This window comes from Heterodontus francisci, chromosome 14 (genome assembly GCF_036365525.1).
Source record: "Heterodontus francisci isolate sHetFra1 chromosome 14, sHetFra1.hap1, whole genome shotgun sequence".
In the NCBI taxonomy this organism is placed as follows: Eukaryota; Metazoa; Chordata; class Chondrichthyes; order Heterodontiformes; family Heterodontidae; genus Heterodontus; species Heterodontus francisci.
This window is the reverse complement of record NC_090384.1, coordinates 110,171,385-110,190,143: the sequence shown is the minus strand read 5'-3', so window position 1 is coordinate 110,190,143 and position 18,759 is coordinate 110,171,385. Positions and strand designations below refer to the sequence as shown.

Here is an 18,759-nt window from a genome sequence, read left to right as displayed (position 1 = left end):
AACAGGCACCAACATCAAAAACAACAACTCACAGCATCACTTGGCAGCTTCACGTGCAACACTGTTGGCAGAACCTGCCTCAAAGATTGGCCTTCACAGCCATCAGCAGAGATGCACCAAGAGAAGACACCCCACCTAGATGGATTGTTTGCTGCGTGTTCATCATCTTTCATAGATGGAGCCAAACCAACGAGACCCAAATCCCATACACAAAGCAAAGCTACTCCAATTCTCTAGCTGAAGCGGTGAGTTATTATGATCGGGAATGAAGTGAAAGGCTTCTATGGCGTAGCTACATCTGTTTGATGCAGAAGGGCAGTGGAAATAGTTTCAGTAGAAACTTTTAAAAGGGAATTGGATAGATAGTTGAAAAGGAAGAATTTGCAGAACTATGGGAAAAGAGCAAGGGGATAGAATAAAGGGTACAATTCTAAAGGGGATGCAGGAGCAGAGGGACCCGGGTGTTTTTGTGCATAAGTCATTGAAGGTGGCAGGACAGGTTGAGAGAGCAATTAATAAAGCATACAGTATCCTGGGCTTTATTAGTAGAGGCATAGAGTACAAGAACAAGGAAGTTATGTTGAACTGGTATTAGACTCAAGTTCGGCCTCAGCTGGAGTATTGCATCCAGTTCGGGGTGCCGCACTTAAGGAAAGGCGTGAAGACATTGGAGAGAGACTGAGTGTTACAACTGGGAGCAATGTATGTAGGGGGTCTCTTGCTGTCTTCACCTGTACTTATTAGAACAGGCCATTCGGCCCGCCAAGCCTGTGCCGATCTTGATGCCTGTCGAAACTAAAACCTTCTGCACTTCCGGGGTCCGTATCCCTCTATTCCCATCCTATTCATGTATTTGTCAAGATGCCTCTTAAACGTCTCTATGGTACCTGCTTCCACCACCACCCCCGGCAACAAGTTCCAGGCACTCACCACCCTCTGTGTAAAGAACTTGCCTCGCACATCCCCTCTAAACTTTGCCCCTCTCACCTTAAACCTATGTCCCCTAGTAACTGACTCTTCCACCCTGGGTAAAAGCTTCTGACTATCCACTCTGTCCATGCCGCTTATAACTTTGTAAACCTCTATCATGTCGCCCCTCCACCTCCGTCGTTCCAATGAAAACAATCCGAGTTTATCCAACCTCTGCTCATAGCGAATGCCCTCCAGACCAGGCAACATCCTGGTAAACCTCTTCTGTACCCTCTGCAAAGCCTCCACGTCCTTCTGGTAGTGTGGCGACCAGAATTGCACGCAATATTCTCAGTGTGGCCTAACTAAAGTTCTGGACAGCTGCAGCATGACTTGCCTATTTTGAAACTCTATGCCCCGACCGATGAAGGCAAGCATGCCGTATGCCTTCTTGACTACCTTATCCACCTGCGTTGCCACTTTCAGTGATCTGTGGACCTGTACGCCCAGATCTCTCTGCCTGTCAATACTCCTAAGGGTTCTGCCATTTACTGTATACTTCCCACCTGCATTAGACCTTCCAAAATGCATTACCTCACATTTGTCCGAATTAAACTCCATCTGCCATTTCTCCGCCCAAGTCTCCAACCGATCTATATCTTGCTGTATCCTCTGACAATCCTCATCACTGTCTGCAACTCCACCAACCTTTCTGTCGTCCGCAAACTTACTAATCAGACCAGCTACATTTTCCCACAAATCATTTATATATACTACAAACAGCAAAGGTCCCAGCACTGATCCCTGCGGAACACCACTAGTCACATCCCTCCATTCAGAAAAGCACCCTTCCACTGCTACCCTCTGTCTTCTATGACAAAGCCAGTTCTGTATCCATCTTGCCAGCTCCCCTCTGATCCCATGTGACTTCACATTTTGTATCAGTCTGCCATGAGAGACCTTGTCAAAGGCTTTACTGCAGTCCATATAGATAACATCCACTGCCCTTCCTTCATCAATCATCTTTGTCACTTCCGAAAAAAACTCAATCAAATTACTGAGACACGACCTCCCCTTCACAAAACCATGCTGCCTCTCGCTAATAAGTCCATTTGTTTCCAAATGGGAGTAAATCCTGTACCGAAGAATCCTCTCTAATAGTTTCCCTACCACTGACGTAAGGCTCAACGGCCTATAATTTCCTGGATTATCCTTACCACCCTTCTTAAATAAAGGAACAACATTGGCTATTCTCCAGTCCTCTGGGATCTCACCTGTAGCCAATGAGGATGCAAAGATTCCTGTCAAGGCCCCAGCAATTTCTTCCCTTGCCTCCCTCAGTATTCTGGGGTAGATCCCATCAGGCCCTGGGGACTTATCTACCTTAATGCTTTGCAAGACACCCAACACCTCCTCCTTTTTGATAATGAGATGACTGAGACTATCTGCACTCCCTTCCCTCGGCTCATCATCCACTAAGTCCTTCTCTTTGGTGAATACTGATGCTAAGTACTCATTTAATACCTTGCCCATTTCCTCTGGCTCCACACATAGATTCCCATCTCTGTCCTTGAGTGGGCCAACCCTTTCCCTGGTTACCCTCTTGCTCTTTATATACATATAAAAAGCCTTGGGATCTTCCTTAATCCTGTTTGCCAATGACTTCTCATGACCCCTTTTAGCCCTCCTGACTCCTTGCTTAAGTTCCTTCCTACTGTCTTTATATTCCTCAAGGGACTCGTCTGTTCCTAGCCTTCCAGCCCTTACGAATGCTTCCTTTTTCTTTTTGACGAGGCTCACAATATCCCGCGTTATCCAAGGTTCCCGAAACTTGCCAAACTTATCCTTCTTCCTCACAGGAACATGCTGGTCCTGGATGCTAATCAACTGACATTTGAAAGACTCCCACATGTCAGATGTTGATTTACCCTCAAACAGCCGCCCCCAATCTAAATTCTTCAGTACCTGCCTAATATTGTTATAATTAGCCTTCCCCCAATTTAGCACCTTCACCCGAGGACTACTCTTATCCTTATCCACAAGTTTTAGTTTAGTTTAGAGATACAGCACTGAAACAGGCCCTTCGGCCCACTGAGTCTGTGCCGACCATCAACCACCCATTCATACCACTCCTACACTAATTCCATATTCCCACCACATCCCCACCTGTCCCTATATTTCCCTACCACCTACCTATACTAGGGGCAATTGCTAATGGCCAATTTACCTATCAACCTGCAAGTCTTTGGCTTGTGGGAGGAAACTGGAGCACCCGGAGGAAACCCACGCAGACACAGGGAGAACTTGCAAATTCCACACAGGCAGTACCCAGAATTGAACCCGGGTCGTTGGAGCTGTGAGGCTGCGGTGCTAACCACTGCACCACTGTACCTTAAAACTTATGGAATTATGGTCACTGTTCCCAAAATGCTCCCCTACTGAAACTTCGACCACCTGGCCGGGCTCATTCCCCAATACCAGGTCCAGTACGGCCCCATTCCTAGTTGGCCTATCTACGTATTGTTTCAAGAAGCCCTCCTGGATGCTCTTCACAAATTCTGCCCCATCCAAGCCCCTAGCACTAAGTGAGTCCCAGTCAATATAGGGGAAGTTAAAATCACCCACCACTACAACCCTGTTACCTTTACATCTTTCCAAATTGTAACAGGGTTTAATTTTAAACACACTGTATTTTGAGTTCCCCTTTTTGTGAATTCTTGTTCACAGTTTCCAATTATCAGGCAAATAATTGAGCACAAACAGGCTTTCTTTGGTTTAAAACAGAAAGAGGGAATTTATTAAAACCTTAAATCGAAAACCCTTAATACGTGGAGATACAACGCGCTCACAATAGCATGCACACGCGATATAAACATGCAAGATAGGGACAGAAAAGAGTAGAAGAGTTAAGTAGAACAGGTTGAGGCAGAGTGGCGCAGTGGTTAGCACCGCAGCCTCACAGCTCCAGGGACCCGGGTTCGATTCCTGGTACTGTCTGTGTGGAGTTTGCAAGTTCTCCCTGTGTCTGCGTGGGTTTTCTTCGGGTGCTCCAGTTTCCTGCCACAAGCCAAAAGACTTGCAGGTTGATAGGTAAATTGGCCATTATAAATTGTCACTAGTATAGGTAGGTGGTAGGGAAATATAGGGACAGGTGGGGATGTTTGGTAGGAATATGGGATTAGTGTAGGATTAGTATAAATGGGTGGTTGATGTTCGGCACAGACTCGGTGGGCCGAAGGGCCTGTTTCAGTGCTGTATCTGTAATCTAATCTAATATCTTGTTACTGTTTCTCGAGCTTGCTGTAATCCTTGATTGTAGTTATATTCTTGCATTTCGTTGGAGTCCAGTAATCATCTTAAAACTTGGTTCACTTGGCAAACATTTTTCTCTTTGAGTTTCACATGTCTTCAATGTTTTCAGTTCCCTGAGAGGTAGGCCGGCAGGCAAAAGGTGTTCTTAATTTCAGGAGAGCACACGGTGTTCTGCCTGGCAATTCCTTTGTCTGGGGGTTCAAATTCAAAAAGCTCCCAGGGTGTTCAGCAGATTAGTCATGTGACTAGTTCCTTATATGGAACAGTCTCTTCACATCCCTTGTTGGAGGCTCAAATTTCTCTGCCCCAGCCAGCTAGCCCTGTGACTAAAACTAGTCTGACCACTTCTGTGTATTGGAGAGCAACTGCAGAGTCTCCATTGTTTCAACATGGTCTATTACCATGGAAATGTCTTTCCAGTCAGAGATTGCAATTTTTAAAGTTTAAATGTTCATGTGGCAAAATAATGTGTGCCTGAGTCTTGGCAGGTGGGGGTTTGCCTGACATTGAGGGAATAGCTCTTTCAGAGAGCCAGTGCAGACACGATGGGCCAAATGGCCTCACTCTGTGCTGTAGCAGTTCTGTGATTCTGTAATTGGATAGCTCTTTCAAAGAGCCAAAACAGGTATGATGGACTGAATGGCCTCCTTCTGGTCTATATCATTCTGTTATGGCATTCAATCCTCGATAGATCAGCGAGTTAGTCACAATCAGTGCAGCTCCCTTTCCTCCACTGAAACTGTTTGTGCAGCTTCCTGCCTCAACCTGAGCCAGTTTATAAATCCTGTTGTGATGTCTGATCTCACTGTGAGTGTCAGGCTTTAACACTTCCATTAAAGGGGCCTCACCTTGTTGGGGCTAAACCCTTAGAAACTATTTAGTGCCTGATGACATCATATGCCAGCACAGAGGATCCCACAGGTCCATCTATTGCACCGTGGGCATTTCAACAAATTAGTGTGTCTTAATTTAATACATCTTTCTCAAACACCTTTCCAAAAGTTGACCGCCTAGATTTTCAGCTCAGAGACCTGGGAGAATTGATCATTCTCTCCTCACTTACCCCACAGTCCAGAGACTTCAGCCCATAATCCAGGCTGACATTCCCAGTGCATTACTAGGGGAACACTGCACTGGCAGAGAAGCAGCGCTGGGGGAGTGCCGCACTGTCGGAGGGGCAGTACTGAGGCAACGCTGCACTGTCAGATGGCCAGTACTGAGGGAGCACTGCACCGTCAGAGGGTCAATGTTGAGGGAGTGCAGGAGGGTCAGTACTGAGGGAGTGCTATACTGTCGGAGGGTCAGTACTGAGGGAGTGCTACACTGTGGGAGGATCAGTACTGAGGGAGTGCTACACTGTGGGAGGGTCAGTACTGAGGGAGTGCTGCACTGTCGGAGGGTCAGTACTGAGGGAGTGCTGCACTGTCGGAGGGTCAGTACTGAGGGACTGCTGCACTGTTGGAGGGTCAGTACTGAGGGAGTGCTGCACTGTTGGAGGGTCAGTACTGAGGTTGTGCTGCACTGTCAGAGGGTCAGTACTGAGGGAGTGCTGCACTGTTGGAGGGTCAGTACTGAGGGAGTGCTGCACTGTTGGAGGGTCAGTACTGAGGTTGTGCTGCACTGTCAGAGGGTCAGTACTGAGGGACCGCTACACTGTGGGAGGGTCAGTTCTGAGGGAGTGCTGCACTGTCGGAGGTTCAATGCTGAGGGAGCGCTTCACTGTCGGAGGGTCAGTACTGAGGGAGTGCTGCACTTTTGGAGGTGCCGTTTTTCAGGCTGGAGATTAAACGAAGGCCCTGTCTCAAGTGAATATATAAATCTGAAGGGGCTATTTGGAAGAAGAACACGGGAGTTCCCCCCCCCCCCCCACTGTCCTGTCAAATATTTACCCCACAATCAACATCACAAAAACATTATCTGGTCAATATTGCATTACTGTTTGTGGGATCTTGCTGTGTGCAAATTGGCTGCTGTGCTTCCTTCATTACAACAGTGACAACACTTCAAAAGTACTTCATTGGCTGTAAATCGTTTTGATACGTCCAGTGGTTGTGGAAGGAGCTATAAATGCACGTCTTTTTTTCTTTTTTTATTTTGTCATTGCTGTTTGTGGGAGCTTGCTGTGCAGAAATTGGCTACCGCATTTCCTACCTTTATGAGCAACTTTATAGTGTTAGGATGCTAATTATATTCCCATAAAGGGTGTCATAGCAACACTGACTGCTGAGTGAGTGATTGTATCGACTTTGGCTCCAAATTCAAAAATCTTAAAAAGCAGCAACACATAGATGTAGTGAGTTCAATATTGGATAAAATATTCTAAAGCATGTCAGAGAGAAGTAAGGAATAGAAATGGACAGCAGCCAAGAGGGAGAGATTTGGAGGACAGATCAGTAGCTTGGTCAAAGATGTGGGTTTTAAGGGGATTCTTAAAAGGATGGAGGGGGAGGCCAGGAGGTTCAGGGAGGGAATGCGAGGCAGTGGGGTCTTAGACAAATGAAGGCGCAGCCAGCAATGGTGGGGTCAGATGTGAGAATGCACAAGAGGCTGAAGTTAGAGGATTGGAAAGTTTGGGAAGGGTTATAGCACTGGATGAGGTCACCGAGGTAGGGAGGAGAAGGTCGTGGAGGGATTTCAACTCAGGTTGAGAATTCCTAAATTTGAGTCCTTGGGGGAATGGGAGCCAATGAAATTCACAAGGATGGAGAGATGGGCAAGCAAGTGTTGTGCTAGGAGTGGATACAAGCACCCAGCTTCCCTTCCTGGGTCCATGATGGCTGAAATTGGAACTTGCCCCTATGGCAATGTATCCTTTCCAAACTGCTGTAACCGCAGAGTACTGACCCTCAGCCCCAGGTCCTCAGCATCTAGTGTCTCTCTTCCGACCTCGCTTTCTTTTCCAAAATGGCATCATTTGCCAATATGGCAGACAAGCTCCATGAGGTGCCGGTGCAATATGTAAATGAGCAGAGCCCGGTTGCACTAAAGCGGAAATCCCAGGCCAGAGACTCTCAGTATTGCTGTTCCTGATATGATGATCGCAGAGATTCAGGGAGACTGGATGCGATCCTATTACGTGTCTAGTGTTGACACAAAGGGATTTCTGCTTCACGCCCACCATGCACCTGAGAGTGAGTTCCTTCTAATTTGGACCCTTTGAGCATCTATTGCAAGGGGGCAGTGAGCAGGAAAAGGGGCAAAACCCCTCTTCACCTGTCCACCTCTCTCTCCTTAAAACCTACCTTTTTGACCAAGCTTTTGGTCACCTGACCTAATACTTCCTTATATGGCGACAGTGTAATGGACCTTGAGTCTCTGCTGAGAAACGAAACAGCGAAAGATCCTGGGACCCATTGATTCTGTAATCCATGGGTCCTTTGATCTATTGATTCAGTGATTCATTGGTCCATTGACAGTGTGATTCATTGATCCTGTGATTATGGTCCATTAATCATGTGGTTCAGCAATCTATTGATCCGCTGAGCCTGTGATCCATCGATCATGTGATCCACTGATCCATTGAAACATTGATTCCATTGTTACAACCAGGTGAGAAAGGGGTCTAGGGCTCCCCCCTCAGCCTTTTCCTGGTTTGTCTGTAACAGGGTTTAAATTTTAAAACAGTGTTTTTAGCTTCCCCTCAGTGAGTCCTTGCACACTGCTCTTTAATTGTAATTGCAAAGAAATCAACCAGACAAGTTTTCTCAGATTTAAACAAGAAAGGTGTAAGTTTATTAACCTTAAAACTCTAACTCAGTTAAAACAACTAAAAATACGCAACCCGACCAGGCTAGCATGCATATGCGATAAACAGACACTCAAATAGAGACAGAGGAGGGGAAAGAATTAAAGGGGAAAGGTTTGAAGTTATGGATGGAGTTCAGTTACTGGTTTTGGGTTGGATGTAAAGTCTTTGATTGAAGTTTGGTCTTGCTGTTCTTGGGGCCCAGTGCACACTTTCAAACTTGTTTCGCTGGTCTTCTATCTTGAGGTTTAAGTTACTTCCGTGGGTCCTGGAACTTTGTGTGAGAGAGAGAGGGAGACCATCCTCCTTGAAGTTCAGTTGCAGTCTCTTCCTTTCTGTTCAGTGAGCACAATTCAATTAACCCCAGGTTGGCCAGCAGGTTAGTCATGTGACTAGCCTTTTGCTTGAGATAGCCTCGCCTGTAAGGTTTGTGGATTCCTCACAGCTTACCAGATACCCTCAGTGGAGGAGGGGTGGGGCTGGGGGGGTGGTGGAGTTGGTGAGGGTGGAAGGCTGGCTCTTATACATTCACTGACTCTCAATGTCTCTTGATCATCTCTATTGACAAAACCCATGTGGCTAATTGAATCCGGGAGTACTCCCATTGTCTCTGCATACCACTATCTTTTAGAATGCAAATGTACAGCCATGTTTTCAGCCACTGCTCTGTGGTCTTTTTAAAACAAGTTATGTTCGATGTCCAGTAACAGTTCAAAAATAATGTTCCATATGACGAAATTAATATATTTTCATCTGGCAGGTGTGGTTTCCGTCACACCATGGATCATTGATTCTGTAATTCATCAATCCAGTGATCCATTGAAACATTGATCCTGTCATTCATTGATCCTTTATCCAGTGATCCATTGGCCATGTGAGCTATTGATCCCATGATCCAGTGGTCCTAGGATTCATTGATCTTGGATCTATTGAACCTGTGATCTGTTAATCCTCTGATTCATTGATCCAGTGATTGACCCAGTCATTGATTGACCATTGATTGACCATTGATTGACCCATTGACCCTGTTTTTCATAGATACATTGATTTTGTGATTCATGATCCTGTGATCCAGTGGTCCATCAATCCTGTGAACCATTGATTCTGGTCCAATGATCCTTTAATCCACCCACTGAGACCGCCTTTAATATACACCTTCAAGGACTCAGAGAGACCAATCCTGGCAGGTTTTGCTGGCTGGTCTGGAACTGGGCAGGACTTCTGCAATCTTGAGTTAAAATCACACGCGGTCCAGATGCCATTATCACAGCAACTTTTAATGTGGCCCCGGCTGCCTGAGGAGAGATAACGTCATAAATCTTCAAAATTGGAAGTGGCAGCAGGCGGAAACAGTTTGGGATCACTTCACACCTGCTTCTCGCTTTGATTTGAGCGGGGCTCATGTGACAGGTGCTATTTTAACCCAGTGAGTGCAGAAGGTTCAAATCACAACTGCACTTACCACACCATTCCTCATTGACTTACATAAATGAGGCACCTCAGACTGTGTAGCACTCCCTCAGTGATGACCCTCTGACAGTGAAGCACTCCCTCAGTATTGGCCCTCCGACAGTGCGGCGTTCCCTCAACACTGACCCTCCGACAGTGCCGCACTCCCTCAGTACTGGGAGTATCAGCCTGGATATTATGGTCAAGTCTCTGGAATGGGTCTTGAACTCATGGTCTTCTGACTCAGAGGTGTGTGTGGTACCCACTGTGCTGCAGCGGATATACAAGAATTGAATTGTATTCTGTCTTTGTTTCTGTTGACAGGATGAGTTTTGCATTGTATCACAGTCTCACTTGGACCCAGCCCGGTCTCTCTGCTTCTCGATGGTTACAGTTTAATCACCGCTGCGTCAGGCATTTCCGAACCGGGATCCTGGCTGGGCTCAGACCCCACAGACAGGCACACAGCAGGTCTCCGAGGTATGAGGTATTTATACATGAGTCGTAGTTACACCGTCTGATATTGTGGGGCTGGATATTGCGGTTGGAGTAATGTTGAGGCTAACAGCGCTTTCAGCGACCGTGCATGCGCAGTTAACTGTGGAAGTCAGGAGGCCCTGCTCCTCCAGAAGCTTCACTAAACCTGTACCTCGCTCAGAGACTCTGTATCCAAACACATGGAATGTTACGATGTTGGGGTATTTGCATCATAGATCTGCCCTAAACTTACCTGAGACAGTTAGTGCTTGTCCATTCCAGTGTCAGTACCTTTATAACACCAAGATCAGTCTAAGTTACTGCCAAACAACTTCCTTGGCCCTGAAAGTTCCAAGTGTGGAGTCTCACTCCTTCAGATTTTAATTGTCATTTAAAAAATGACAAAAGTGAATGATTTTTAAATTCTTTCTGTCTGTTTCTTCCTCTGTATTAATCTAATCTTACCCTCTCTTTAATTCACTCTCTATACCTGATTTGACATTGAATTCACTATTCAAACCCAGTTCAGACTCTGTGCTGCTCACTAAGGATTCTGCAATCTGATTGGTTATGGCTTTGCTCTGTAGATGGCACTGTGCTGTTTGGCCATCTGGCTGACAGCAAGTTGCTGTACAAAAGCCCACAGAATGTCTGTGTGCAAGTGGATCCAAGATCTAGAACTGCTCAGCGCAAAATGCAGCCTATTGTGTGGATGTTTTATGTGTTGCTACAGAAACCGCTGTGTGAATCCCCTGTCAACCTCACCTCCTGTCCGGCACATTTTCAGTGGGAAAGATAGAGGTGAGAGAGTGCAGTCTTTGGAGGATGTCGCGAGGCTCATTCGGAACAAGGAATGCCGCCGGATTGTGGTGATGTCTGGTGCAGGGATCAGTACACCCAGCGGAATCCCCGATTTCAGGTAACTCCCACCCCCACCCTGGCATCACCTGGAACATCGCAGCTTCGAGTAACCACTGAGAACACAAACTAACAACCAGCAACAGACTATTGATGCTGGTTCGCATGAGGACTATCTCCACAACTGGAGACTTGCACACAATTTACCGAGAGAAATCTCTCTCTGCCCCTCTAACAGGACAGTGGTGAGGGAATGTTACTCTGTATCTAACAAAGGATAGCAAGAAAGCTAGAACTCTCTCCCCCAAATAGCTGTTAAGACTGGGGCCAATCGAAAATTTCAAAACTGAGATTGATAGAAATGGTAAGGGGATTAAGGGTTACGGAACCAATGCGGATAGATGGAGATAGGAAACAGTCGACCATGATCTAATTGAATGGAACAGGTTCAAGGGGCTGAATGGCCTCATTCTGTTCCTACGTTCCTAAAGCAGGGATATCAAACATGGTTCCCAGTCCAATAGTTTCATGCATAGTCTACTGGTACTGTTATGCCAGCCAATGAGTTGGCGGCAGGGCTAAACTTACAACACAACTTGCAGCAAACAGTCTGCAGAGCCTACTTAAAAAGAGTCTTTAGGAACTGCAGCAAACAGAGCTCATGAATAAAACTGCAGCAGAGTCTCCCAATAAAAGCAGGATTTTTCTCCAACAAATTGTAGTTAGTGGAGACAAATGTTATTCATATGAAATCAATCCCAGTCACTGAGAGCAGTGTGGTCTCCAGGTGTAATTGACAGGGGAATTACCCAATCAGCTCCATTCTGGCCAGGAATAGTGAGGTCACTCTATGTTTCTGGCACCTCCCTCTCACTGGAAACAACTCCTGTCATCATCATGCTCCATTCCTCTTTCCATGTCTTGTGTACTGCTGGTAAAATATTTTGCAATATATGAATAAATGTTTCCAGTTCTTGAATTATTTTCACTGTCTGATGAACAGCTGCTTCACAGCTGCAGTGTTTAGTTAATCCATTAACATCTGCTTATCAAATTGCTCATTAATTTCTCAATAACAGGCTTATACTGTTGTAGATTCAGTGGGAGCAAAATATCAAACAGAATTAAACAGTTCTAGAGCTGTTTATAAATAGAATCACTTGAATTAGACAGAAGCTCAAAGACCCACTATAATCAGAATCAAATAATCTGTAATGGCTGGAGTGAGGTCAGAAACATGCATTCCTTGCATTAGTTTTGGAGAGAGTCTTTATCTCGGTAACGGTGGTCCTGTTCTGAGTCAGTAGGTGATGGATTTAATCCCCAGACAGTCCCACCAAGTGGAGACTGGAATCTGGTCTCTCAACATTGGGTTGAGATCTGACAAAGGATTGGTGTCTGTATTCAGTGACCACACCACATCACTCAGCTTCTGTGTTTATTTTCATAGATTATATTAGATGCAGCTTCCAGTGTTACTGATGTTGATTGTACATCCACCATTACAAACCACAAAGGTTTATAAACTGCTTTCACATTGATCATCTCCTGCAGTCACCTAGTTCCATCACCTCCTGCATTGTGAATACCATCGAGAATCATAAAACCATACAGCACAGAAGGAGGCCTTTCAGCCCATCATGTGCGCAGGCTCCATGAAAGAGCTATCCAATTAGTCCCACTCCTCCCTGCAAATTTTCCCTTTCAAGTATTTATCCAATTCCCTTTTGAAAGTCATTATTGAATCTGCTTCCACTGTCCTTTCAAGCAGCACATTCCGGATCACAACAACTCACTGTGTAAAAAAATGCTCTTCATCTCCCACTCTGGTTCTTATGCCAATTATCTTAAATCTGTGTCCCTCTGGTTACTGACCCTCCTGCCATGGAAACAGTTCCTCCTTATTTACTGTATCAAAACCCTTCGTGATTTTGAATGCCTCGATTAAATCTCCCCTTAAACCTTCTCTGCTCTATAGAGCCATAGAAAAGTTATGGCATAGAAGGAGGCCATTCAGCCCATCGTATCTGCGCCGGCTGAAAAATCTAGCCGCCCAATCTAATCCCACCTTCCAGCACCTGGTCCATAGCCTTGCAGGTTACAGCACCTCAGGTGCATGTCCAGGTACCTTTTAAATGAGTTGAGGGTTTCTGCCTCCACCACCGATCCAGGCAGTGAATTTTAGACACCCACCACCCTCTGGGTGTAAAGGTTTTCCTCATGTCCCCTCTAATCCTTCTACCAATCACCTTAAATTGGTGCCCCCTGGTAACTGACCTCTCCACTAGGGGAAACAGGTCCTTCCTGTCTACTTTATCTAGGCCCCTCATAATTTTGTACACCTCAATTAAGTCACCCCTCAGCCTCCTCTGTTCTAAGGAAAACAGCCCTGGCCTATCCAATCTTTCCTCATAGCTGCAACTTTCAAGCCCTGCGACATTCTTGTAAATCTTCTCTGTACTCTTCCTGTCACTGAGCCAACCTGCCACGTTCCCCTGAATCCCATGGGCTTTCATTTTACTGATCAGTCTGCCATGTGGGACCTTGTCAAATGCCTTACTAAAATCCATGTAGACCACATCCACTGCACTACCCTCATCAATCCTCCTTGTTACTTCCTCAAAAAATTCAATCAAGTCAGTAAGACATGACCTTCCCTTAACAAATCCATGCTGACTATCCCTGATTAATCCATGCCTTTCTAAGTGGCAGTTTATCCTGTCTCTCAGAATTGATTCTAATAATTTACCCACCACCGAGGTCAGACTGACCGGCCTATAATTATTTGGCCTATCCCTCGCACCCTTTTTAAACAATAGTACAACATTCGCAGACCTCCAATCCTCTAGAACCTCGCCTGTATCCAGTGAGGATTTGAAGATGATCCTCAGAGCATCCGCTATTTCCTCCCTGGGAAATAATCCATCTGGCCCTGGTGACTTATCCACTATCAAGGATGTCAGACCCTCTAGTACTTCCTCTCTCATTATGCTTATTGTATCTAATATTTTACACTCCTCTTTTACTACAATGTCTGCATCATCCCTCTCCTTTGTGAAGACAGAGACAAAAAACTCAATAAGAACCCTGCCCACATCTTCTGCATCCAAGCATAAGTTCCCTTGTACATCTCTGATAGGCCCTACCCTTTCCTTAGCTTACCTCTTGCTCTTAATGTACTGATAAAACTTCTTCCGGTTTTCCTTGATTTTATCTGCCAATAATTTTTCATGTCCTCTCTTTGCTTTTCTAATTTCCTTTTTTACTTCACCCACACACTTTCAGTACTCCTCTAGGCTTTCTAAAGTATTAAGTTTTTTGCGACCGTCATAAGCTTTCTTTTTCTACTTAATCTTATCCTGTATGCTTCCAGATAACTGGGGGCTCTAGATTTGGCCGAACCACCCTTTATCTTTGTGGAGACATGTCTACACTGTGCCTGTAGGATCCCACTGGTTTGCCACTGATTTTCCTTCAAGTAGCTGTATCCAGTCCACCTTCGCCAAATCACCTCTCAGCTTTGTAATATTGGTCTTCCACCAAATTAGAACTTTTACTCCTGTTTTATCTTTGTCCTTTCCATGATTACGCTAAAACTAACTGTATTATGGTCACTATCTCCAAAATGGTCACCCACTGTTACTTCATTCACTTGCCCAGTTTCTTTACTGAAAACGAAATCTAGAATTGCGCCCCCTCTAGTTGGGCTTGTTACATGCTGGCTAAAAATGCTCTCTTGATTGCAGTTCAAGAATTTTGCATCCTCTGTGCCCTTCACACTGTTTGTATCTCAGTTGATATTAGGGTAGTTGAAATCCTCAACTATTATTGCCCTATAGTTTTTGCACTCAAAACTTTTCCTACATATTTGTTCTTCTGTGTCCCTCTCACTATTTGGGGGTCTATAGTGCACTCCTAGTCGTGTGGCTGCCATTTTTTTGTTCTGAGCTCAACCCATATGGCCTCATTGGATGATTCATTTAGCATATCATCCCTTCTCACAGCTGTTATTGATTCCTTAATCAATAATGCTATACTCCCTCCTTTTTTATCCCCGTCTCTATCCAGCCTGAAAACTCTGTATCCAGGGATATTGAGCTGCCATTCTTGCCCCTCTTTAAGCCACATTTCCGTTATAGCAATGATATCGTGTTGCCATGTGTCTATCTGTGACCTCGGCTTTATTTGCTATTCCTTTTTGACCTCCTTGTCTCGAGAGACAATGGGTAAGCGCCTGGAGGTGGTCAGTGGTTTGTGGAGCAGCGCCAGGAGTGGCTATAAAGGCCAATTCTAGAGTGACAGACTCTTCCTCAGGTGTTGCAGGTGAAGTTGGTTGTCGGGGCTGTTACACAGTTGGCTGTCTCCTTACACTCTCCTTACTTTTCCTGCCAACTGCTGTGTCTCTTCGACTTGCCTCTCTTCAGCCCCGCCTTTATAGCTGTCCGCCAGCTCTGGCGATCACTGGCAACTTGTGGTCAGTGTCGCAGGACCTCATGTCGCGTTTGCAAACGTCTTTAAAGCGGAGACATGGACGGCCGGTGGGTCTGATATCAGTGACGAGCTCGCTGTACAGTACGTCCTTGGGGATCCTGCCATCTTCCGTGCGGCTCACATGGCCAAGCCATCTTAAGCGCCACTGGCTCAACGTTATTTGCTATACTCCTTGCCTTTTAATACTGCCAAATTCCTATGCTGCACACTTTTTAACCTTTTGCTTCTTCTGTCTTTCAGAGTCACTCGCTAATTTTTTGCCTCCCGTTCCCTGCCCTCAAATTTCCAATCTGAAACATCCCCCTGCCAAGATAGTTTAAACCATCCCTAACGGCACCAGCAAACCTTCCCACAAGGATATTTGTCCCAGTCCTGTTCAGGTGTAGACTGTCCCACTTGTACAGGTCCTACCTTCCCCAGAACCAGTCCCAATGCCACGGAAATCTGAAGCCTTCCCTCCTGCGTCATCTCTCCAGCCACACATTTATCTGGTGTATTCTCCTATTTCTATACTTGATAGCACATGGCCTTGGGAGTAATCCGGAGATTGCTACCTTTGAGGTTCTGCTTGCCTAACTCCCTAAACTCATCCTGCAGGACCTCATTCCTCTTTCTTTCTATTTCGTTGGTACCAATGTGGACCACGACCTCTGGCTGTGCAGCCTAGCATTCCAGAATGCCCTGTAGCCGCTTGATGATATCCATGACCCTTGCACTAGGGAGGCAACATACCATCCTGGACTGTGACCACAGAAACGCCCATCTGTTCACCTAACGATAGAATCCCCTGTCACTATTCCTCACTCCCTGCACAGCTGAGCCACCTGTGGTTCTCTGGTCATGACTCTCACTGCACTCTCCAGAGGAACCCTCTCCCTTCGGTACTGAGAAAGAGGTATGCGCTCTGGGGACTCCTGCACTACCTGCCTTGACCTTCTTATCTGTCTGGCTGTGCTCTCTTAAACTGCAGGGTGACCACCTTCTGAAGCGTGTTATCCACGTAGTCCTCTGCCTAGGCATTATCTAACAGCTGTTACTCACCAACCAATCAGCTTATGGATTTCCTGTGATGTCACTGCTAGTTTTTCTTTCATTTTTCAATCCCAGCGCACGCCGACCTCCATCCGCCGACACAGCTATAGACTGCCTCCCTGCTCTCCCAGGTAAGTAAGGGCCTCGAGCCCTGGTCTCCATTTATAGCTCCCGCTCAGGTTCCGCTTCCTCCCAGGTCTGCCGACTGTCTCTCCGCTCTCCCAGCTAAATAAGGGCCTCGAGCCCCGGTCTCCATTTATAGCTCCTGCTCGGGTTCCGCTTCTTCCCAAGTCTGCAACTTCACCTCAGGCTTTCTCGAAGGAGAACAGCCCCAGCTTCTCCACACAACTGAAGTCCCTCATCCTTGGTACCATTCTAGTAATGTACGTACCCCACATGGACTCTAACAGTTCAAGAAGGCAGCTCACCACCTCCTTCTCATGGACAATAAATGCTGGCCTGGCCAGCGACGCCCACATTCCATGAAACGAATAAATAAAAAGAAAAGTAAATCTCCTCCACACCCTTTCTAAGGCCTTGGTACCCTGAATTGGACACAATACTCCAGCTGGGGCCAAACCAGTGTTTTATAGGCCACAATCCCATCTGATTTTTTGACAACCTTCTCAACTTGTCCTGTAACCTTCTACAATTTGTGAACATACAACCCCAGGTCTCTCTGTTCATGCACCCCCTTTAAAATTGTGCCATTTAGTTTACATTGTCTCCTGATTCTTCCTACCAAAATGAATCACTTCACAGTTCCTGTGTTAAATTTTATCTGCCATGTGTCTGCCCATTTTAGCCGTCTGTTTCTGTCCCTCTGGAGTCTGTTACTATCCACCACAATGTTTGCTACATATCTGAGTTTTATATCATCTGCAGACTTTGGAATGATGCCTGTTTATCCAAGTTTGCACCTTGAACAAGTTGATCAGCTTTTGCTGTTGGTTCAACTGGTGTTTCTACTTTTTCCTAGCTGTCTCTGTAATGCGCGACTCTTCAACTCTCCTCTCTCACCTGTCTTGTCTTCACCTTCTCCTACACAACTTTCTTTCTCTTTCTAAGATTGTCTCCTTTTCATGCTGGGATTTTCTCCAATTCTGCTGTCTTGCCAAGACCGTCCTTAGTGTTTAATCGCCTCACGTGTTGATTCGGCTTTCTCCATCTGTTCTTGATCTGAATAAACTAACGGAAAACCTGTCTCCGTATTCCTGAACATCAAAGTAACTGAAGGGAATGAGAACAAAGAGTGCTGGAAATACTCAGCAGGTCTGGTAGCATCTGTGGAGAGATTAACAGAGTTAACGTTTCAGGTCTGTGACCCTTCATCAGAACTGGCAGAGGTTTGAACAGTAATAGACTTTGAGCTGGTGCAAAGTGGGAGGGGGGAAGAAGAACAAAGGGAAGTTATGTGATCGGGCAGAGGGCAGGAGAGATTAAATGACAGAGATGTTATGGAATAAAAAGCAAAGGAAGTGGTAATCATTGTTGTAAAAGACAAAGCATCAGTCCAGACAGAGTCCGGAGCAGCAGCAGTCGGCAGGATCTGTCTGTGTCTCTGCGCATTGGGTTTCAAAAGAGGATAAAAAAAGACTTCCAGTGACATCACAGGAAATCTGTAAGCTGATTGATTGGGTAAGTAACAGTTGTTAGTGCCTGTAAATAGCTTAAAAAAATCAGGGGAGAGAAAGTTCTTTTTTTAAAAAAACCTCCGAACCTACCTTATAAGTGATAAGGTGATTGGTTGGTGAGTAACTGCTGTTAGGGAGTATCAGTAAATAGCTGGGTTAGTAACTAAAGTAAAGAGAAAGGTAAGGTCTACAGTTTTTTTATATAGTAAGTAGTGTTTTTTAGGAAATGTTGGATCCCATCATTTACAAAGAGAGACGAAGTCCAACCGTAACTTTTAGAAACTTTACTGCAGTCCGTGATTGTTACATTACAGGGATACAAAAAGAGCAAAAAGCAAAACAAAAGAATATGCAAAAGAACAAAACAAAAGGAGATGTGCTCACTACAGCAAACCTTACTTATAGTTACTCAAACAAAAATAGTAACGCTGCACCCCCGCCCTTGTTTCTGAGTGGTTTGCAGACTTCTGTTATCAGTGCATGATTGGTTCATTCATCCCAGCATTTTATTTTTGCATTTTATTTCACATCCCCCTTCCTTAGGCTGATTATTAAACAATAGGCAACTATTAAGCTGTCTGCAGCTGTCCTGTTAGCTTCTGCTTTTTAATTTTTATAAATTGGCTCCACAGTTAGTTTGTTAGCTGATTAGCTTACTTTTGATCAGTCCCCACAGTCCCCCCTTTGATTCTTCAAACTTCTTTCAGAATCATTCCATCAATCCCACCTTGGTGCCTTTAATGGTCTCTACTTGTCTAGAAACTGCCTTCAACACCCGGAGGGGTTGCGCTTAATACGTTGCCCACTTGTGCCACAAGAGGGGACGGTGGGAGCTCTGTAAGGGTATCAGCT

General features: G+C 45.5%; 1 protein-coding gene across 7 annotated transcripts in view; it reads left to right on the top strand.

Moving 5' to 3' along the window:
• The window catches only part of sirt3 (sirtuin 3), a 72,930-nt gene that overhangs the window by 27,229 nt on the left and 26,942 nt on the right, over positions 1–18,759 (top strand). For 2 of the 7 annotated variants that reach the window (XM_068046763.1, XM_068046766.1), the window contains exons 2-3: positions 9,740–9,895; positions 10,626–10,811. In XM_068046763.1, coding sequence (XP_067902864.1) covers positions 9,740–9,895; positions 10,626–10,811 — 342 coding nt within the window. Of the gene's footprint in view, positions 1–225; positions 246–9,739; positions 9,896–10,625; positions 10,812–18,759 lie in introns of those variants that run through there. The other 5 variants (XM_068046767.1, XM_068046764.1, XM_068046765.1 and 2 more) reach the window with 5 other exon arrangements.